Genomic DNA, 22,434 nt, shown 5'->3' with positions numbered 1-22,434 from the left:
CAAAAAAATAAAAGGTGATGAGTTGTGATCAGTGCTACACAGGGGAAGTGCAGGGAGCTAGGTAGGAGTGTATATGTCAGGGGAATGATTAGAACTTGGAGAAAGAAGAGATGAAGACTTCACCTTGATGAGGAGAGCATTGGGGGTAGTTCAGGCTGAGGAACCAGCATGGATAGGGCCCTGAAGTGTGAGGTGGCCGGGGCACTTAAGGAGTTGGAAGATCAGGTGCTCACTTCAGCAGCACATATACTAAAATTGAAACCATACAGAGAAAGTTAGCCTGGCCCCTGTGCAGGGATGATGTGCAAATTCATGAAGTGCTCCATATTTTTGACAGATATACACTATTGATGGGCTTCCCAGCTGGCTCAGTGGTAAAGAATCCTCCTGCCATTGTAAGAGACTCAGGAGACAAGGGTTCAATCCCTGGGTTGAGAAGATCCCCCTGGAGGAGGAAATGGCAACCCACTCCAGTATTCTTGCCCCTGGGAAATCCCATGAACAGAGGAGCCTGGTGGGCTGCAGTCCATGGGGTGGCAGGCCCTGGATGGCAAAGAGTAGGACATGACTGAGCACGCACGAGTTCACACTGTTTAGTCTGTGTGAAATAGATAACTAATGAGAACCTACTGTATAGCTCAGAGAACTATGCCGAACAATGCTCTGTGGTGACCTAAGTGGGAAAGAAATCCAAAAAAAGAGAAGGTATATTTTATATATATACACACACACACACACACACACACATATATGACTTACTATGCTATATGGTAGAAATTAACACAATATTATAAAGCAGCTATATGCCAATAAAAATTTGGAAAAAAAAAAAGAAATTAGAAGCTCTGAATGGCTTCATTCTGGAGTCTGCTGGGGACTATGCAGCCCAGGGAGTAAACATCCAGGAACATGAGAAGGCAGAGTCCCTCTCTTTTCATGATAGCCAAGGCATATCTTCCAGTAACTTCTTTTGATGCTCTCCCAAGGACAGCTAACGAGCTGGCACTATTTCACTGCATTGAAACTTAAGGTTTATTGGTTAAAAACATCAAGTACTAAACTTTCCCATCACCAGAGTAACTTAAGGTGTCTTTTGAAAGCCCTTTGTCTCATATCTTACATTAAAAGTAATAGATGCTACCAAATAAAAAATGTTTTATTTATTTATTTTTTGGCCATGCCATGGCATACGTGCCATGAACCGAACCCATGCCCTTGCAGTGGAAGCATGGAGTCCTAACCATTGGACTGCCAGAGAACCCCCCAAAAACATTTAATCTTAAAGCGAAGCAAAAATACCCCAGCCCAGCCCTCGCTGCAATTTAAACTATTTCCCAACCCCAGAGGAATTATTTGTACCTCCTGGTTCTGTGGCTCCATGGCCCCACACTGATGATTACCGAAAGCCTGGATGTACCAATTGCCACTTTGATGGGTGGTCTGAGAGCAGTGTCGCCAAGCTGCACGGGGCAGACAGAGCTACCCTTTCATCTCCCTGGGTGGAGCTTTAGGCTGGAGCCAGCACGGAGGCTTCAGTTCTGGGGCCCCTTCTGCCCCCCGCCAGCTGCTGGACATCTCTGGGCAAATCTCATGCCCTCTCTGGGCCTCAATTTCCTTATCCGACAAAGGAGAGATTGGGACTACATGTTTGATAAGGTTCTTTTCTTTGACTTGGGGATTCTCTGCCCTCTTCTTTCTAAAAGGCATGAACCCGGACATTTTCAAAATCTTTCCAACAACTATTCATAGGCCAGTGACAGAAGGCGAAATCACCACCACTATCTGTAAATTATAATGAGTAGATAATTAGCTGCCTTCAAATTAAGCCTCCCTTCTTGGAAGCCAGGAGGCTTAGTTTTTTAAGTTGTTTATCATTATCATCCTTTAACGCTGTTTTCTCACCACAACCCAGAGGGAAAGGGAAGAATGACAAGCAGATGTTTTGTTATTAGGGGCCCTGGGGGATGATCTGATACTTCCACTGCCGTGATCATTCTCCAGATTACTCTTGAGTCAGCAGAAGCTTTGATGAACTCAACAGAGGGCAGGGGGATCGGACAGACACGGCCTATCGAGAGAAAGCCTGGCTTAACAGAAAGCTGCTGGGGACAGCAGTTCCTGGCTGGCAACAGCATGGATTATGAAATTCGTATTTTTATGTAACACTTTGCAAAGAGATTTCATTGCCATTGTTTCATTTTCTCATGAGGATTCTTTGCCTCTGCCTGAGTTCAAACCACTATCATCTTCCACACAAGTCTCTCTCATTGAACAGTCTCCCCAGCTGTTGCAGGTTGCCTATAAAAACGGCCATCAGAAATCCATAGAAAGTAGATTAGTGGTTGCCTGTTGTGGTGCAGTGGTAAAGAAAGAGCCTGCCAATGCAGGAGACTTGGGTTTGATCCCTGGGTGGGAAAGAGTCCACTGGAGAAAGAAATGGCAACCCACTCCAGTATTCTCACCTGAGAAATCCCATGGAGACAGGAGCCTGGCAGGCTACAGTCCTTAGGGTCACAAAGAGTTGCACATGACTTAGCAACGAAACAACAACAGTGGGTGGAGAGGAGGGCTAGTTCTTTCCCCCCTTGAATCAAAGCTGGCCTTGCAACTTGCTTTGACCAATGCAACGTGGAAGAGGTGATGTTGTATCAGACCCTATATATGACTGAAGTCGTGGCGTGTGACTTCTAAAGCTAGACCACAGAGGCATAGGTGCTTCTGCTTTGAGCTCTTTGATTACTCCTTCTGAAGGAAGCCAGGGACCGCGTTGCAGGGATGTGCAAGCAGCCCTGTAGAGAGCAACCGTGGCTTCTTGCCAACAGTCGGTACCACCTTGCCAGCCCTAGGAGTGGATCACCTGGAAGTGGATTCTCCAGCTCTGATCAAGGCTTCAGGGGAGCGCAGTCCCAGCTTACATCTGATTGCATCTTCGTGAGAGACCCTGAGCCAGATGCACCCAGCTGAGTCACTTTGGAATCCTTAACCCGCAGAAACCATGTCAGAGTTTTGGGGCAATTCATTGCACAACAGTAGATAACTAATACAGTGGTTCACCCTTCAAATCTGGGTAAAGAGTCACTCCTACTCCACGTGGACTGAACTGGGAAGGATGGTTCTCTGCGTGAAATGCAGTAGGACTCTACGGTCCTTCTCCCCTATCCTCATCCTGCCTTTTTGTCTGTGGAAAAACTTTAGCCAAAGAATGTTCAATGGGAGATGAGAAGGAAAACTATCAAAGGAGACCAAATAAGGATAGTTTAGTCAGTAAGCATAGTCAAGGACCTCTCATTCCTTCTCAAGGGCTATAGATAATATTCTGAATCATCCTAGGAGCTGTCTGATAGATACATGATGACCAGACTGCAGCCAACAATAAACTGCCACAATGCTGAGAACTGGCCTCCAGGGCATGGGAACAAACTGGCCATGGAACTGCAGATGAGCTGTACCTCAAATATTCAGGATGACGCTAGGCAGACCACCGATGACCAAATTCAGGATGGCTGTCAGAGCTGACTGTGCTGTTTCTGCATGTGGCCCCCACCCCCGCTTGTAAAAGCCCTTGCCCCCTGATTGTCAGTGGGGGAGTCAGCCTTTGGACAGGAATCTGTCCCCTCCCCACCCTGCTGCCTCATTGTTGCTGTTGTTGTTTTAGTCGCTCAGTCGTGTCTGACTCTTTTGAGACCCCATGGACTGTAGCCCACCAGGCTCCTCTGTCTGTGGGATTTCCCAGGCAAGAATACTGGAGTGGGTTGCCAATTCCTTCTCCAAGAGATCTTCTCCACCCAGGGATCAAATCCATGTCTCCTGCACTGGAAGGTGGATTCTTTACTGTTGAGCCATCAGCGAAGCCCACCCACTCCACCCCAATGCTGGCATCCAAAATAAAGCAAACTTTATTTTGTTTTATTTTTCCTTTCCACTAACCTGGCCTCTCTATTGGTTTTTGAGCAGCGAGCAGCCAGACCCCAATTTGGTTACATGAGGAGTGGTCAAGCTGCCATTAGTGGGAAAATAGAGGAAATGAACATTGTGCAGGCCATGCAACAGCTCACCTCAACAATGGCACTCTGCAAACACAAGCTGGTTGGAGGATTGAAGCACAAAGGCAATACTGATTCATTTTAGGTGACTCAGAGCATCTGGGCTGGGTGGGACTCAGACCCAGATATTTCAGTGCTGATTTTCTAGCTCCAACTACTGACAGTATTTCTTTTTATTCCTAGAGTTGACTGATTCTGAGCACCACAGACACTTGCCTCCATTGCCAATCCAAATAATTGCCATTAAATTAAGTTAGTTGTGGTTGTGTTTCTTTTAATATAGAAAACACAGCCCCCCCCACCAATTCCTCCATACTTGTGTGTAACTGATACATGGTTTGAGGCTTCTCCTGTTAATGTGGTTTTTAAATTCCATTTCATTTGGACATATGACAGCTCAGACAAGGATGTCTCCTTTGGAACCTCACATTTCTCATTAATCTCTTCTGGAAAATGAGAGAAAACAAAGATGAAATAAATATAAGGGTTAACATTTCAAAGGAAGGGCTTCCCTGGTGGTCTACTGGTTAAGAATCTGCTTGCCGGTGCAGGAGACACAGGTTTGATTCCTGGTCTGGGAAGATTCCACAAGCCACGGAGCAGCTAAGCTCATGAGCCATAGCTACTGAGCCTGTGTGCCCTAAAGCCCTTGCTCTCCAACAAGAGAAACCAACCACGATGAGAAGCCTGAGCACCGCAACAAAGAGTAGCCCTCGCATACTGCAACAAGGACCCAGAACAGCCAAAAATAAACAAATAATTTTTTTTTAAATCACTCCAATGGATAAGGAGCCTCCTTCCTCCCTCTCTCTGTTCCTCATTTTCTTTCTTCCTTCCTTTCCCTCCACTAACATTTCTTGAGCACCTACTATGTGCTTGGTATTGTCTGTGCTATCTCATTTAGCCTCCAAATGACGAAGTGGGTATCAATGATCCCCTTTTGACAGATGAGGAAACTGAGACATGTTCAGAGAAGTCAGGTGTCTTGTTGGAACTTGTCTTTTTATAAGTCATGCTGTGCTGTGCTTAATCGTGTCTGACTCTGTGATTCCATGGATGGCAGCCACCAGGCTCCTCTGGGATTCTCCAGGCAAGAATACTGGAGTGGGTTGCCATGCCCTTCTTCAGGGAATATTCCTTACCCAGGTGTCCCGCATCGCAGGCGGATTTTTTTACTGACTGAGCCACCAGGGAAGCCCAAGAATACTGGGGTGGGTAGTCTATCCCTTCTCCAGAGGCTCTTCTCCACCCAGGAATTGAACCTGGGTCTCCTGCATTGCAGGCAGATTCTTTACCAGCTGAGCTACCAGGGAAGCCCATAGTCAAGTTAATTAGCTTTAAAACTTCAGTGACATTAATACCATTGGAAATAATGAAACCAATCCATACATTCTGCCAGAAGTCCTACTTTAAGCTTTATTTGTATCAAAGACTGCCACGTGTGTTCTTACAATCAACCACCAAGATACAAATTAAATTGCCTGTGTGATGCCATCAAATGGGTGTGATGCAGGAGGGGAAAAAAATAGAGTGATCAGGACGTTTTTTTCTGTCCCTTTTAGATCACTGGATGACAAGTTTACCTGAAAAAAATTGATGTCAATAAAAGAACGCATCCCCTGTCCTGACACAGTTTATAGCATTTAGCTGCAGAATTCCTCCTGGACTTGAGGAACCCAGGTAGCACACTTGGTTTTTCCAAGAGGTGGAACCACACCTGCTCTCCGCCGACCTCCCACCATCTCTGCTAAAGCAGCAAGGGTGCTAGGAGCGGAAAGTGTGAGTACAGCCACTCCTGTACCTACAGGGGGCGGAGTCTTGGCTTGGGGGCGTGGCCCCGGGCCCGGCTTCTCGGCGGCAGTTGGCTCCGGGGGCGGGGGCGGGCCGAGGCTTCCTGTCTGCGCCTGCGGAATAGCTGTTTGACCCCGGAAGTGCCTGCGCTCTGCGAACTGTCACCGTGGACCGCGGTGGCAGAGGCGGCGGCGGCGGCGGCACATCGCCGGCATAAGAGCCGTCAAGGTGAGTGCGTGGCTGATCCTTGCGGATGTGGGGCATCGGACCTGGGAGGGGCTGTAGCCGTTCCTCTCGCGGCCTCGGGCCTCCCGCCTCGATGGCAGGGCCAAGGCTGAGGCTGCCCCAGGGGCCATGAATCGCCCCGTTCCTCCTATCTCTCCACCCCGACCCGGAGTCAGGCCGCCAGAGCTTAGAGTCTTGGGTTCGAGGATCGGCCCCAGAATGACATTGGCCTTGAGCGAGACGCTGTCCTCCTACCTTCACCTCGAGCTTCAGTTTCCTCGGGGTTCATTCATTCGTTCAACAAATGTTATGTCCAGCGCCTCCTACGTGGGCACAGATCTAGCTAGGCACTGGGGATATAAACAGAGCCACAGAGGAAGTTCCCGCCCTCATAGAGCTTACAGTCTAGTGGGCGGGGACAGTCGACGACAAAGAAATGCACTAGGTAATTAAAGATATGACTGCAACCGGAGGAGTGAATACTTTAGATAGGGCAATCTGGTACAATCTCGGAGGAGGGTAATATTGAAGCGAGACCAGAAGGGTTAAGACAGAGAAACTGAGACAGGAGTAGCCTTGGGGATGCTCCCAGGCCTTCTTGCATTTACTCCAAGCTCCCCTTCAAAAGAAAGCCCTTTCCTAAATTTTTAACTTCTGCTGCCCTGCTTGACACTGAGGATCCACTGTGGGGTGGGGCACAGATATCATCATGATCATTGACCTTGTCATTTTTAGAGTCCAGTTATTGACTAGTTAATTTCTACTCATACTGTAGACGAAAACGCAAATATTCCTTGACATCCTCTCTCTGTCGAGTCAGTTCTCCTTGTTAAATGCTGGCATAGCCTCATGGGCCTTGCCTGCAAAGCATACTCACAGTATTGAATTTTCCTTGTTCATGTGGCTGTTTGGTTCATATATGTCTTGTTAACCATCAAGACAGTAAACTCTGTGAAGGGCAGAATTGGGTCTGTTATTTGCCCGCCTTAGGATTCTCCAGGCTTCAGTGCCTGGCACATAGTAGGTACTCAAAAACTATTTGAAGGGACAAGTAAGGTTATTAACACTTTCTGCTGTCCAGTGGTTCATAAAAGGCCTCTCCCGCCACCAGGCTGTTACCTTCTCTTTCTGATTATGTCTCTCCTCTCCTTACATGACTCCTCTCTTCGTCTTCAGATGAAAAGCCAAATCTTTAGCACAGTATTTGAGGCTCCTTTTAAAGTGGCTCCATCTTTTCTATCCAACCTCTTCTCTCCACTTCTTGTGTTTTCAGCCACACCAAATGTCTCCCTCATCCTTCAAAGCCACAGGCTCTGAGCCTTTGCTCATGCTTGCTCTCTGCTTAGAATGTCCTTCCTTTCCATCTTTTTCTCCTGTCCTTCAACAGCCAGGTTGTAGGTCACCTTTTCTGTGCCAGTCTTCCTTTTCTGTGCTGTGCTTGTTTTGGAAATTTCCAGTTACAGCTCTAACTACACGGATTAATAGTCATTTACATGCCTAGGTCCCAGAAGATATTCAGTAAGTATTTGCTGAGTAATTGAGGAAGCCCAAATGCTTGGCTTATGATTGGGACTTGAATAATAATAACAAGTAAACTTAACTGGGGGCTTCCTTGGTGGCTCAGTGGTAAAGAACCTGCCTGCCAATGCAGGAGACATGGGTTCAAACCCTGGGTTGGGAAGATCCCCTGAAGAAGGAAATGGCAACCCACTCCAGTATTCTTGCCTGGGAAATCCTGTGGACAGAGGAGCCTGGCAGGCTATGGTCCATGGGGTCACAGAAGAGTCAGACATGACTTAGTGACTAAACAACAACAAACTTTACCTACCGCTTATTATGTGCCGAGTGCTGTGCTGACCACTTAGTATTGGTTACTTCTCATGTCAACCCTGAGAGATTATGAGATTATGTACTGTTCTCATCCCGATTTTACAGATGAGGAGATCAGAGCGTAAAGAAGTTAAGGAACTGCTAGGTCTCAATATGGGTAGGATGGAGCTGAGACTTGAACCCAGGCTGTGGAACTATAAACTTCTCTTTTGACCATCATACCAGCCTGAGTCTAAATTGCCCTGACAGGCTCTGGCCTGTAGGAGTAGATTTCTTCTAAAAGTAAGTTGCTGTCTGTACCTGTCTAGACCTGGACTCTGGGAACTAGAATTTTAAGGGTGGAGAGCCGCCTCCTCCTTATGACTCTTTCCCCATCCTAGGTCCCCACGCTGGACACTCCTCCTCCAGTCTTTGGAAGGTGAGCATAGAAAGGACTGGGCCTGGGCTTCATTTAGACTTCTGCACTGGTGAGCTGAGCACTGATGTTTCCAGCTGTCCTCCCAGCATCTCTCAGGGATTAGGAAAGAAGTATTTTTAGCATACTCAGCACCAGAGACCCAGGTGCCAAGGCACAAGAGTTGGGCTTCAGTTTCAACTTGGCTACTCAGGTATTTGCCTGAGCAAATCAGGGCCCCTCTTTGGACATCTGAGCATAATAATCCTTGTCGTTCTTAACTGGGCTGTTGTGAAAGGCCAGTAAGATAGTAGCTCAATTAGAAATCGTGTGTTGACTCAATGAACATGAGTTTGAGCAAACTCTGGCAGATAGTGAAGGACAGGGAAGCCTGGTGTGCTGCTGTCGATGGGGTCACAAAGAGTCAGACACGACTGAGCGACTGAACAGCAACAACAAATATACAGCAGATGATCTACATTTTGCAGACGTGAAAGATGAAAGCTCAGTCACAGGGACCATGTGTTTGAACCACTATCCACTGAGATCCTAGTGCTAGAGTGGGCCTCAGGGACGGGGCAGACTAGACTAGGGACTAGTTCCTTCTCTTTACATCCCACGTGAAGATGGGTATCTTCAGTCTTTAAAGTAGCCCCTGAACCAAGGTTCCTTGTGCACCAAGCTGCTTCCCACCTCCTTACCTTCATTCCTGCTGTTTCCTCCACCTGGGACACCCTTCTTCCCAGTCTCCACTATCAAGCCTCAACTCAGGCTCTCCTGAGCCTTTAGGCGCTCCTCTAGAAATGCTGTCCCTACAGCCACAAGCCCCTGCCCCCAGCTCAACTGCCCTAGACTCAGCACAGCAAATGGTTAAAAGCCAGCCTGCTTCACCAGCCATTAGCTCTGAGACCTAGGGGAAGCTTTTTTTTATCTTCTCTGAGCCTCTACTTCCTCATTGGTAAAGTGTTAGTTGCTTAATCACGTCTGACTCTTTGCAATCCCATGGAGTGTAACCCGCCAGGCTCCTCTGTCCATGGGATTCTCCAGGTAAGAATACTGGAGTGGGTTGCCATTCCCTTCTCCAGGGGATCTTCTCAACCCAGGGACCGAACCAGGGTCTCCTGCACTGCAGGCAGATTCTTTACCGTCGGAGCCATTAGGGAAGCTCATCGGTAAAATGAAGGGAATGAGATTAACAGCACCAACCCTGGACTTGTTACAAGCATTCGTACACGTGAAGCCAGTTAAGGTGTCTACAAGCGAGTTCACGCTGAGAAAATGGCTCAGAAGAGCAGCAGCGCCTGAGAGGCGTGTTTCTGCTGCTATTATTGGCATCGTTATTACTGGATCGGAGCTCCCACAGAGCAGAGCCCGGGCCTTATCAGTCTGTCTTTGTAACACTAGGGCCTGGCCTGCTATCTGAGAGCCAGGACTGCAGTGACTCGTGGCTGGCCATGTCCCTCAGCACCTCAGGGAGGGCTCAGGAGGTGACGGTTTCCTCATCCTACCCTTCATACATCTTCATGTCGTCATTGAGATGTGCCAGGCTTTTGTGGCATGTCTTCTTAAGAGCCCAGAGTCACTTCTGTTCCATGATTCAGCCAATATGCACATCCCTCCTGTGGATCAGGCCAAGTGGCATTGAGAAATGAGTGTTGGACCAGAAGACAGGAGACGTGGGGTCTGCCCCTCACTGACTCTGTGGCCAGTTTGGGCCTCTCTTAAGAGAGGAGGTCACTCTGGCAGGTTTCCATGAATTCTCTGTGAAAACCTTCTGGCCCTTCTGTTTATCCATATCCTTCTTCCCTGAAGCCTAGAAAGTTTGTAAAATCTTAACACCCTCTGCAAGGGAGGAAAGTCCCATGGCTTCAACCCCCCAAATCTGGTTAAAATGGTAAGAAAAGTGTTATCATATTCAGTTGTTCATCAACTATTTCATGAAGCCACCTCTGGACCAGGCCCGTGTTGGTCACAGCAAAGGTAGCAAGAGAAGGAGAACCCAGGCACCGGCTCCCCAGAGCTCCCAGGCCAAGTACTTCATGAATTGGGTGGGAATTGGAGAAGGAACTGCAACCGACTCCAGTATTCTCACCTGGATAATCCTATAGACAGAGGAGCGTGGTGGGCTACAGTCCATGGGGTTGCAAGAATCAGACATGACTTAGTGACCAAACCACCACCGTATCAGGTGTCACCTGGGGAGTGTTTTCCTCCTTAGCTGAGAACTGCCACTTCAGGCAAAAAAGTCACTGGTCTAGGTGAGTAGTTGTGGGAACCAGGCCTTTGAGGCCTGCCAGGAGCCCCCTGAGGCCAGAGGTTGAAGCTTCTCTCCTGGCTCTGGGGTGAGTCCCAGAGCAGGCCTCTGCCCCTGGAGCCTCTGTGTCTGCTATCTTCCTCCCGTCCGTATTCCTTTCAGGAGGGCCACGCAGCACAATGCCCGCCTTGCCCCTGGACCAACTCCAAATTACCCACGAGGACCTGAAGACAGGAAAGCTGAGGACTTCGCCTGCGCTGGTGAGCCGGTGCCTTGAGGCTGTTCAGCCCGATATTGATACTATCGCACTTGCAATCAATCCAGAAGCAAAAAATTAAATTCCTTCTTTATCGGTTCTACGGTTCTATGAATGACCTGAGGGCCACAGTCTACGTTTCAGGAGCCAGGATGCTGCTAGGTCTTTCCAAGCCCCAGTGCAGGAGTTTTCTTTCCCAGCAGTAGCTTGAGTTTGAGTGGTATTTCCCATGTCCCATGTTTCCCATACCACCCCATACCTTCCCTGCAAAGCATTTCATTTTGAATCAAAGTCTGATGGCAGTTCTGACTCAGCCCGAGCTGGCCGGGCAGCAGGGCTGGCCCAAAGCCAGATCTGGGGATTGGACCCTGCAGGAGGCGCTCAGATTTCAGATGGGCCTTTTTCAGAGCTGTCCCAGCTGTGGTCTACTTGGCGGTGGGGGACGGAGGAGGGGGACACTAATAATGTCAGAGGTCAGGTCTGAACGGGCTAAGAAGCACTATGTGCAGACCCAGCAGGGTTGGTGAGACTGAGAATGGAAGTGAGCATGCTGATGACCAGCTGTGGGAGAGATTAGAGCTGTGGAGAGGTGCCAGGAGGAGACAGATGCGGGGACCGGAGACCCCATAACCCCTTGCTGTGTTCCCAAGAACATTAGCTTACTTGAACAAGGTGGGAGGAAGTATTTTCTGGGTGCTTGAGTAAAGTCATGGGAAACAAGAGCTTGGTGTTTTATTTCCTGCTTTCTGGATGGCTTCCTATTGCTTCCTGACTACTCTCTAATAATAGTGCTTGATATTTATAGACCACTTGCTCTGGGCCAAACCTTTCACCTGGATTATCTTATGGAAGCCGAACCAGAGCCCTCTGAGTAGGCATTTTGGTCGTCCCCATTTTACAGATGAGGAAACTCAGAGTTTAAGGTCACAGAACTAGAACACTAGGGGAGTCAGAAGAGGACCCCAGCTAAACTGTCCCTGGAGTCTATATTTTCTTCACCTTCCTGCTATATAGCCTCTTGTTTCTTTTTTGTAACTTTTTTTAAAAATCGAGGTAGTGTTGATATCCAACATTATGTGTTTCAGGTGTATGACATAGAGATTCACAACCTTAAAGGTTATATTCCACTTATAATTATTATAAAATGTTAGCCATGTTCCCTGAATATATCCTCATGTTCATAACTCTTTTAGGTAAGGAGGATATTGATTAGAAAATCAGGAACTGTTCTGTACAGTACGTTAGCCGTTCACCACATGTGGCTATGGAGCTCTTGAAATTGTGGGCGATTCAACCAAGGGACTGTATTTTTAGTTTTAGTTCGTTTAAATTAAAATAGTCCCATGTGGTGAGAATCTGCTGTCTTGGCCAGCATGGGACAGGTCTGGAGCGGTTCCATCTCTTCCAAGGTTCTGTTGGACAGCGCCGGTGGAGACTGGTTCCGTAGGCCCTTCCCCATGTCCTGGACACCAGGCTGATAGACTTCGGGCCCTCTGGGAGCAGGGACTGGTCCCTTCCCTTTACTCTGGTTTTCCAGTGCCAGGTGCATCATGGGTTCTCAGGAGACAGCCAGTAAATGAGTCAAGGACCCTTGCCACACTTTGGGACAGGCCCTGGAGCTACAGAGAGAAGAGACTGCCCTGGTGGGGCCCACAGACGGAGAGGAAGCAGACTGGTGGATTCTCTGCAGCACACACGATGCGGACGTGATGAAAGGAAGTCCACGCTGCTGATCGAGACCAGGGAGGGGTGCACAGACGTCTTGGGGTGGTGGGAGGGCTCACGCCACCAGGGATGCCCTGCTGTAGGAGGGAGATCCTAAACTGCGTGTGGAAGGGTGAATAAGCACCAGCCGGGCAGAGCAATGGAGAAGGGCGGGCCTGGCAGGAGCACCTGGGTATATTGTCCCGGAGTCCTGAGAGCCTGATTCTTACACCAGCCCCTGGGGGTGGAAGCGGTATCACAGAGTTAAGGAGCCCGGCCTTGTAAAGAAATCAAGTTTGGCACCCAAGTGGTTGAATGGGCTCTTGAGAAAGATAAGGATCATTTAAGGGGAGCATTTGGAGAACAGTACAGAATAGTTTCTTATCAAGATGAACAGGGCACAAGTTTGATGGGCAGGGCATGTTCAGGAAGCTTCGTGGGGCTAGTGGGATCTAGGCCAGGCCTGAAGGGTGAGAGACACAGCGAGAGCCTGCAGCTCCTCTCCCTGGGATCCTCCGTGGCCCCTGTTCTTGGGCGTGGTGTCGGAGGTGCTTCAAAGACCTTGGCAGGACCTGGTCCTTCATTACCTCCATGCATTCCTCCGTTCAACCTGCAGGTGTGTATGGAGGGAGTTCTTGATGCCAGCCTGGCTCTAGGGGCTGGGACTGCTGTGTGAGCAAGACTCAGACCCCCTCCAGAGACCTGCAGGGTTGCGGGGAAGACAGAAGGCAGGCCCTCCCTTTCAATCTAACTTTGTTGAGGTGTCATTGGAGGGCAATAAACTGCATATATTTATGGTACACAGTTTGGTTGGTTTTGACATCTGTAAACCCACATGAAACCATTACCGTAAGTAAGATAATGAACATTTCTGCCACTCCCAGAAGTGTCCTGGTGCCCCACCCCCCACCCCCTATTATAATCTACCCCTTTCTCTGTCCCCCTCCACCACAACCACAGATCTGCAGGCACTTCTGATACAGTTCAGCAAGTGTTGCAGTCAGGAAAGCATAGAATGCAGGTGTTGGGGGAGCCAGGGTGAACCCCTCACCTAATTGGGGTGGGGCTTGGGAGACTTCCTGGAGGAAGTGAGGTCAGAGCTGGGGTCAGAAGGACGAGCAGTGAGACCAGGGTGGCCTGTGGTATCATATGTCACTTAATAGGTATGCAGTGTCAGCTTTGGTTCAAATCCTGCCTCAGCTGCTTCCTTAGCCCTGTGACCTTAGCTGAGTTCCTAAATCTCACCAAGTCTTGGTTTCCTTCTCTGTAAAATGGGGAGAATACTCTCTCCCTCTGAGACAGTTGTTGTGAGTTTAAAGGAAATGGGCTGTGGGACTGGCCTGCTCAGCAGCCCACACAGGGCAGTCCTTGGTGAGTGGTGGCTGTTTTCTATCTTTCCAGCATCTCTCCCTCCAACTCCATCTCCCACTGCCCAGTGCAATCTGTGCCTCCATCCCATTTTTTTTTTTAATGGCCCATTGGACTCTGTCTTCCATCTAAAAATTCTGCTCCACCTCCAAGGTCCAGTTCTGGATGCTGCCTGGCCTGGGAAGCGGCCCCTTACCCCCCAGGCGCTCCCACAGTGCCTCTGCCAGGTTTGAGCTGTCTGTGTTGTGCTCGTCTGATGACAGCCGTGCATCATCCCCTCTGCAGAGTGGGCTCTGGGAGCACGCAGACCCCCTTCTCCTGTGTGCCCCCACACCTGGCAGAGCAGGGTGCCAGTAGATGTTCACAGGATGGATCGCAGGAAGGTCAAATCTCAGGGGTGTGCGCATGTGTGTGTCATTTGGGCAAGTGGGGGTCGGTGAGCAGCCTGGCCTGAGAAGTGACCTAAGTGAGAGGTGAGGCATCAACCGGTAGAGGAGGGGAACTTAGAAACCACAGAGATGAATTTAGGCCCTTGAGAGTAGCTTTGAACTTGTTTCAATCAGCAGGATTCCTTTTGTATAAATTGTGATTTAAATGGGCGGGGGACCTTCCTCAAGCCCCCAAGGAGCCCTGTGGAACTCAAAAACTCAGCAGTTTGCGGTCAGGAGGCTTAGGTGGTTCTCGAAGAAACTGACCCGTCAGCCGTGGCATCCCTGTCCCCGCTGGGCTGAGAGACCTGGAAGTGGGTGGACTGTGGTTGATAACAGCTGAGACGAAAACAGGCGGCCTACTTCCTGTCACCGCCTCCCCCGCAGAAAGCAGCCCTTGTGTAGTCAGAGGAGAAAACCGAGCTCATCCTTTCTTTATGGCGAACAAAGTAAGATTTGTTCCCGGCAAGGTAAGGGTTAGAAGAGAGAACTTGTGAGGCTAAGCCGAGACCTGCAATTACTTGATTAGCATCTTATACCAAAAAATTACTGAGGTTTTTCTCTGATTATTACAAAGGGAACAGCACAGTGATATGTACAGTACGACATTGTGTCAGAAAGATGAAAATGGGCCCAAACAAATGCCTCGTGTGGCTACATTTTAATGTAAACGCCTAGAAAAGGGCAGTGCGGATGCCCACAGGATGGGGAGGGGTTCCCTCTGGGTTGACGCTAGACCCGGGGTGGTGGTCCCAGGCGACTTATCTTTCTGTACTGTTGTGAGTTTTTGAAAGAAAACACCCTCCTGCCTCACTGGTGTAATTAAAAAAAACTAATACATGTTCTGTTTTAAATTGGAAAAGAGAGTCAGGTCCTAATCCTTTCTATTAGAGATAGCCACTGTTAGCTTGAGGTGTCCCCCAACCCCCGGCCCCACGCTCTTTTAAAAAATAAAGTCCGTACCAGTGTGTAAATGTGTTAAATATGGTGCTTTTTTTTTTTTAATCCCCAAAATGGTTGTATAAATAGAGGGGTTTGTGTCTTTCTTCCCTTAACCTTTCCCTGTGTCATTAAATATTCTCCAGAAAACATGGTATTTAATGCTCGCCTGGCGCTCCCTGACTGCGGCCAAGCCTCCCTCTGTCAGAGACACTCGGTTCTTTATGCCTGAGGGTCACCGGTTGGAAGAGCCCAGGGCTGTTGCTGTGGGTTGGCAGAGGGGCCCTCGCTGACTAACCTCTGCCACGTTAACACGTGGTTTTTGGATCCGTAGCACCCCGAGCAGAAGGCAGACCGGTATTTTGTGTTATACAAACCGCCCCCTAAAGACAACATTCCCGCCCTAGTGGAGGAGTACCTGGAACGCGCCACCTTCGTAGCCAATGACCTGGACTGGCTCCTGGCCCTGCCGCATGATAAATTCTGGTGCCAGGTAACACTCTTCACCATTCCCGCTAAGACCAGGCACATGCCATGCCGTTGGTTGGGTGCTGTTGTTTTTCTCCCCAGGAGATGCTTTTTCTTCCTCTGCTTCTTACACTGGATCCCTAAGAGCAAATTGTGATTGGAATTACTGTTTCGTTATCACCATCTTAATGATGTTTACACAAATGCCTTCCACCATGGCATTTTTAGAAACTCGGGTTTAGCCCTCGGCTCATTTATGCCTCTTCGGTCCCTTGGGGTTGGTTGGCGTGTTAGCCCCAGGCCAGAGCTGACTGGCTGTGAGCCCCGCACCGTCCACCCACAGGCCCTCGGGCCTCAGTGACGCAGCCTGGCTGTTCCCCTGTCACCTGGCTTAGGTCATCTTCGACGAGACCCTGCAGAAGTGCCTGGACTCCTACCTGCGCTATGTGCCCCGGAAGTTCGACGAGTGGGTGGCCCCGGCCCCCGAGGTCGTTGACATGCAGAGGCGCCTCCACCGCAGCGTTTTTCTTACCTTCCTCCGTATGTCCACGCACAAGGAATCCAAAGTGAGCCCCGGGCCCTGTGACAGGTCGCCCCCGCCAGCTGACACCCCCACACCCCTGGGAATGCAAGCTCTGGAAGTATCGAGTGTCCCCTTTGTCTCCCCTCCGCTTTCACTCCTGCCGCTGGGGAAGAAGCCTGTGCCACCTCCCTCGTCCTCTGAGCCGCCAGGTCGCCTGCGCTATACCCAGTGTTTCCATCACTGGGGAGCCGAGGGCCCTGTGCCAGGGACGCGTGACTCTGCCTTTCCTTGCGCGTCAGAGGGCGAAGCATCGATTCTGATTTTTTTTAGAAGACCTTGGATGTGCTTTCTAAAAGCCTTTACTCCCCCACCCCGGGTTTATTTTTGTTAATTTTATTTATTTATTTGGCCAAATCGTGTGGCATGTGCAATCAGGCTGTTCCCCAACCAGGGATTGAAACTTTGCTCCCTGCAGTGGAAGTGTGGAGTCCTAGCCACTGACTGGACTGCCAGGGAAGTCCTTCCCCCAAATTTTAAAAATAATAATGCTGCCCTTAAACAAATGTAACAAAAATATTTTGCAGATAGTGAGAGTCGCCCACAAAATTTCCTTCCCTCAAAATAACCACTGTTAAGGTGCCTGTTCCTTCAGGGAACTTTTTTCCTTTCAATGAGTTTGTGTCTCTGTGTGTGTGGTGCCCACATATTTACTTTAAAAATAGTATCTTTTCTGTTTTTTTAGCTTGTTAGCATGGAAACTGTTAAATATACACAAAAGTTTCATGACTCCCACGTGCCCATTACCTGGCTTCAACAGTTAGCATCTTGCCTATCTTGTTTTCTCTCCCCCACTGAGTTTTCTGTTTTTCTTGGAGTATTTTATTTTTGTCCTTTTGAAGCTGTGCCATGTGGCATGCAGGATCTTAGTTCCCTGACCAGGGATGGAACCTGAGCCTCCCTCCATTGGGAGCGCAGAGTTTCAACCTCTGGACTACCAGGGAAGTCCAGTCTTGGAGTATTTTAAAGCAGTCCCAGACATCATGGTAGTTTACCTGTAAATAACTTTAGAATGAATCCCCAGCTGATGTGTTTCATAGGGAGCGTCTGCTTTGTTTTACGTTAGGGTGAGTGACTGTCGCTCCAGGTCAGTCCCCTTGGCTTGGACGCATCCTTGGTGTGGACGGAGCTGCTTCTATTAGCGAGGCCCCCTCAATGGACCCGAAGGTTATTTCCTGTGAGCCTGCTATTACACTGCCATGCACGTGTTTAGGGAGGTCGCTCATCCTCTCTTTGCTGTTCCTTAGGATCACTTCATTTCACCCTCTGCTTTCGGAGAAATCCTCTACAACAACTTCCTGTTCGACATCCCAAAGATCCTGGACCTCTGCGTGCTTTTTGGAAAAGGCAACTCTCCGCTGCTGCAAAAGATGATAGGTGAGTAGGATGTGGGGCCCAGGGCCTGGGGTGGGGCGTGGGTGGTGCAGAGATGACTCCCACGTGTCCACAGGGGGATCAGAGCAATAGCACCGGGCGGTGCTTGGAAGTGACCTACCAGATGTGTGTGTCAGCTCCGAAAGACGTGACTCAGTGGCTGTGGGGGAGGGGCGACAGACAAGGGCAGAAGAGAGCTCCTCCAGGATCTCGGAGCCCCAGCGTCAGGCTGGGTGTCCTGGCCCAAGGAGGGGGGCGTTGGCTTCCGCGGTGACAGCTAACCGTCTGCCTGAGTATGCACTGGTGACTCCGCCCACGCCCCCCCGTGTCCCCTCAGGCGATCCTCGCAGCCGCCCTGTGACGTTAGCGGTGCCACCCCCATTTACGGTTAAGGAAACTGAGGTCGAATGTTCGGGACTTGCCTGCAGGGTCATGACTGATGAGTGGCCAAGCTGGGGTTGAAGTCACGTGGGCCTGAGGCTCACACTCTGGGCCTCAGTCACTCCCCGCCTTACGGGTGACATGGCCACCTCAGAAATGTTGAGATTTGAGTTGCTTCTGCGAATGGACAGGGCCAGGGGTTAGAAGGAATCCCCTGGGGTTGTGGAGGGACGGACATCAGCAGTTGGAGCCTGTCGGGAGGCGCGGGTGCTGGAAGGTTCACGCAGAAGCTTTGTTGGGAAGCTCCAGAGGGGACAGTGGCCCCAGGGGTTTGCCTTGGAAGAGGAACTTGTGGCAACTGGCCCAGCTGGTCACCCTGGACACTCCGTCAGCCCTCCTCACCCTGAGACTGTAGGAGACGGTCTTCCTAATGCCCAGTTACAGAGCTCGGTCACCCCTTGAAATGGTTTCCTTCCTCCCTTTCCCCTCTAACCCCAGTGATAAAGGTAATATAGGTTAATTTAGAAAATTCTGGAAGAGTATAAAGAAGCAGGAAAGCAGTTATCAAATTCGTGCCCCACCCCCACCCCCAGAGACGATCATTTGGTGATTATTCCCTTCTAGTCTTTTCTCTGCGTATTTTTGAAAAATGTATTTAGGGCCTAATGCATATGAAATTTCACATCCAGCTTTTTCACTGGCACAATCTCTGGTTTCTCATTCAGGTCTAATCATTGGCCTGATCATCAGTTAAGGGAAAAGACCCTTAATAATTATACTCTAGAATGAGAGGATGGGGTGTGTACACAGAAGCAGCACGGTTAGAGAAACAATTATCAGGCCAGTCTAGTTGGAGCAGGGCATTCTGGGAGGGAGCGTGGGGTCAGGGGAAGAAGCTGGCATCAGATGGTTGGGGGTGTGGGGAGAGCTCCGAGCCAGGGACCTGAGGAAGGGTACATTGCTCGGTGGCTAAAAGGGAAGGCCCTGGAGTCGAACTCCCCAGTCCACAGCTGTATTCTGGGCTGTGTCCCTTTGACTCGGGCAGTTGGCCGCTCTAAGCCTGAGTCTTCTCATCTGAAGAAAGGGAAGACTGATGATCCATCCAGCCTGTAGGATGGTTGTAGGTTGTGAATATGAGGTGGGGCGCAGCACAGAGCCTGGCAAGTTACAGACACTTGGTAAGTGTGAGCTCGTATTGTGATGAGGCCGTGGGAGCCTCTGGGGGCACGGAGCAGGGCGGGGAGCCATCTGCTGACACGGTCAATCTGGCAGCGTGCAGGTGGGGAGGGTGGTGATAGGAGGCCATGGAGGAGGCCGGGCTTCAGCGTGGGCTGGAAGGGGAGAGCCTGGGTGGAAAAGGACATCCGAGAGGAGAGTCGATGGGGCTTCATGAGGTCGGCTGGAGGGAGTGAACTGGGGTCGGGAAGCAGGAGGCAGGGGGTGTGTGCTGTGAGTAGAGGCAAGGTCAGCGTTGGGTCTGGAGGCCGTCAACCGCTCCAAGGATCCAGGAGAAGAGGCCGTCTGGCGGCAGACAGGTGAGGCTGGAGCAAGAGAGCTCCGCCTGCTGCCGGGGTTCCAATCTTTCGGGTCACTTGACTCCTCTGAGAATCAGACGAAAGCTTGTCTCCAGGAAGACATAGCCCCTCATAGATTTTGAGCTGTTTAAGAATGTTCTCATCCCCAGATTAAGAATCTGAAATCAGTTTACCAAGGGAAGCACTGTCTTTGGCTCACGGAAGCTGGTTCACAGACAAGATGGCAGGATCAGGCATCAGGCGCCCCTTCTGATTGCGTGCGTGTCTGTCTGTCTGCCTGTCAGTCTGCAGGCCCCTTCTCCACACCCTCCAACACATGCATTAGCTCTCTTCCCAACCCCTTGAGCAGAAGACAGGAGACACAGTGTAGGGCAGCCTCTGCTTTCTCTGCCCCAGAAGCTCTTGAGCAAGGCAAATCAGCTGGAAGAAGAGGGTTGACAAAGGAGACAGGGGGCGGAGCACAGGAACTGGCCAACTGTCCTTCGGGCAGAAGCCCAGGCCCCTGTCCCCACCTCCCACTTTTATTTTTAACCCCAAGGCTGGTGTTGTGAATCAGTGAGTGTAATTGTGAAAGCTGGGCCTTTCAGTTAGGCTGTGAGACCTTGACCCTGCAGAGGATAGCCCTGGTCTCTTTAGCCATACCTCGCATCCACCCTGGGTTTCTGAACTACTTCAGTCTGAGGACAGGTGCCATTGCTTTGGCTTTTTAATTATTTCTTTAGGAGATCAAAAGTCAGATCTTCCCTGTCATTGGGATCAGATAAAGGAGAAGAAAGAGGCTCCAAAGAGCCCAAGGGTAGACTGTGAAATGTGATCTATTTTGACGCTCATAGAGCATCCCTGTTACTCAGGCCTCAGAGTGAGGAGGATCCTGAGACAGTGCCTTCCCCCATGCCTAGCACTCCGGGTGTGGTGGGCACCACCGTGTGGCCTGGGGATTGTGGGAGGAGGCCTGCTCCCGACAACTGGGACACCTGCCTTCTGGTGGACTCGGCGCTGGGAGGTCACTGCAGGCAGAGGGGAGGGGCAGTTTCATTCTGTGAGGCTGAGGATGGTGTGAGGGAAGAATGCAATTCAAGGGATGGGAGAGGGTGGCGGGAGATGCCAGTAGAAGCCAGATCTTGCAGGCCCTTCATGCCACGGTCAGGAGTTTGAACTTGACCTTCAGGATGTTGCTAGGAAGGTTCAATGAGGAAGAGCAGAGGAAGACAGCTCAGTCACTCACTCCCTGCTCGTCAGGAGCAGGAGGTGGGCGCAGATGGTCAGGGAGAACTTCCTTCACAGGCTGAGGGGTCAGCACCCATCTGGAGTGGGAGACACCAAGCAAGCTCCTGCCAGTAACACTTTCTGGAATCCCAGGACCAAGTGGCCTGCAGAAAAGCATTTAGAGAAAGTCCAGCCACCTAGTGACTCACTTACTCACCCAGCCCCATATGGCCTCTGATCTCATTCATTTTCAAGCCCTCCAGGATGGGTTGAGGGCTGCAGGGTTATGTTGAAGGCAGCCAAGGACAGCCCCGCCCAAGGACAGAGGACACCTAGGACTCAGAACGTCCTGACAGCCAGCCAGCCTTCGGTGCCAGGATCACAGTGGGATGAGGAAGCCAGGCCCCTTTTTGAGGCGGTGCCATTTTGCACAGTCCTGCCCCTCACGAGCAGTGATCCTCTCCCCCTCCGCGTTGGGCAGCCGGAACACTTGGTTTCTGTCCCAGTGACCGTGTACTCTAACCACCACACTCACGGCAGCAGTAAACACTCGGGACTTCCCTGGCGGCTCTATGGTAAAGGGTCCGCCAGCAACGCAGGAGACAGGGGTTCGATCCCTGGGGCAGGAAGATCCCCTGGAGAAGGGAATGGCAACCCACTCCAGTATTCTTGCCTGGGAAATCCCATGGACAGAGGAGCCTGGAGGGCTACAGTCCATGGGATTGCATGACTGAGCGACTCAACAGCAACGCACACTTGGGGAGGGGCTTCGTTTTCTGGGAATAACTGCACGTGTGTGGTAAACCTCCCCCCAAGGTCTTTGGCCAGCTTCTCTCTCACCGTGGAGGAGGGCTGTGTATGGCCAGCAGGTTCAAAAGCAGAGGGTGAGAGATTTTCTAGAGAATTTCTCCAGAATTGGCCTTGCAGGACCCCTGGACTGTAGCACCCAGGTTTCTTGGCCAAAGAGATCACGTCTCCTAGCTTTCCTGGATGACTCATTCCCATTTACAAAGCCAACACAGTCATACAAGGCACGGTGCCCAAGTGTGATCATTCCCCAGGGACGGCAGGGTGAGCTGGTTTGACCAGGGCGGGTGGGTCTTTTACGTAATTCACCACGGCAGAGGTGCTTAAAAGGTTAAATTGTACTGAGGCGAGGCCCTTCCCTCACCCTGGGGAAGTTTCTAGGCTGGGCCAGAGCTCTGTGCCAGCAGGGCCCGGGGCCAGGACTGCTCTGGTGCAGGCAAGCTCAGGAGAGGGGCGAAAGGTCACAGAACATGCTGGCAGCCATGTGGAACTTGTCTTCCATCCTGTCCACCCCCACGTCTTTCCCCAATTTCTACCTTTCTCTTCTCTTTTCAGGGAACATCTTTATCCAGCAGCCAAGTTACTACAATGACCTGGACGAAACCATGCCCACCATCCTTCAGGTACCAGCTCTTCGCCCTGCCTTGGGGAGGGTGGGGGGATGGGGGCAGGCAGGCCCTTTTCCTACCTGGAGATGTTGCTCTTCTTTCCTGCAAGAGTCTGGGAGAACTCTCCCCGCCTCTCCACACCAGACACATCCCGAGACCATCGCTGTGTTCTGTCCCCCTCACTTCATTCCTTCAAATTTGTCCTTTCCCCTCTCGAACAGGACTGAAATCTAAGGGCCGTCC

The 22,434-nt window shown here is 50.5% G+C and overlaps 1 protein-coding gene and 1 non-coding gene across 4 annotated transcripts in view; both read left to right on the top strand.

Moving 5' to 3' along the window:
- Positions 1–225: 225 nt before the first annotated feature.
- On the top strand, positions 226–332 carry LOC129630474 (U6 spliceosomal RNA). Its single transcript, XR_008703728.1, has one exon. It is a non-coding gene; the product is annotated as a U6 spliceosomal RNA (small nuclear RNA).
- Positions 333–5,468: 5,136 nt separating this feature from the next.
- ASCC2 (activating signal cointegrator 1 complex subunit 2) overlaps positions 5,469–22,434 on the top strand; it is a 36,533-nt gene continuing 19,567 nt past the window's right edge. Inside the window, exons 1-7 of one of the 3 annotated variants that reach the window (XM_055549821.1) lie at positions 5,469–6,062; positions 8,270–8,307; positions 10,700–10,797; positions 15,567–15,725; positions 16,096–16,266; positions 17,528–17,657; positions 22,139–22,206. In XM_055549821.1, coding sequence (XP_055405796.1) covers positions 10,717–10,797; positions 15,567–15,725; positions 16,096–16,266; positions 17,528–17,657; positions 22,139–22,206 — 609 coding nt within the window. In that variant the 5' untranslated portion in view covers positions 5,469–6,062; positions 8,270–8,307; positions 10,700–10,716. The remainder of the gene's footprint in view (positions 6,063–8,269; positions 8,308–10,699; positions 10,798–15,566; positions 15,726–16,095; positions 16,267–17,527; positions 17,658–22,138; positions 22,207–22,434) is intronic. The other 2 variants (XM_055549822.1, XM_055549820.1) reach the window with 2 other exon arrangements.

Source organism: Bubalus kerabau, chromosome 16 (assembly GCF_029407905.1).
Source record: "Bubalus kerabau isolate K-KA32 ecotype Philippines breed swamp buffalo chromosome 16, PCC_UOA_SB_1v2, whole genome shotgun sequence".
Classification (NCBI taxonomy): domain Eukaryota; kingdom Metazoa; phylum Chordata; class Mammalia; order Artiodactyla; family Bovidae; genus Bubalus; species Bubalus kerabau.
The sequence above is the reverse complement of the archived record's forward strand: the minus strand, read 5'-3'. Positions and strand labels throughout refer to the sequence as shown.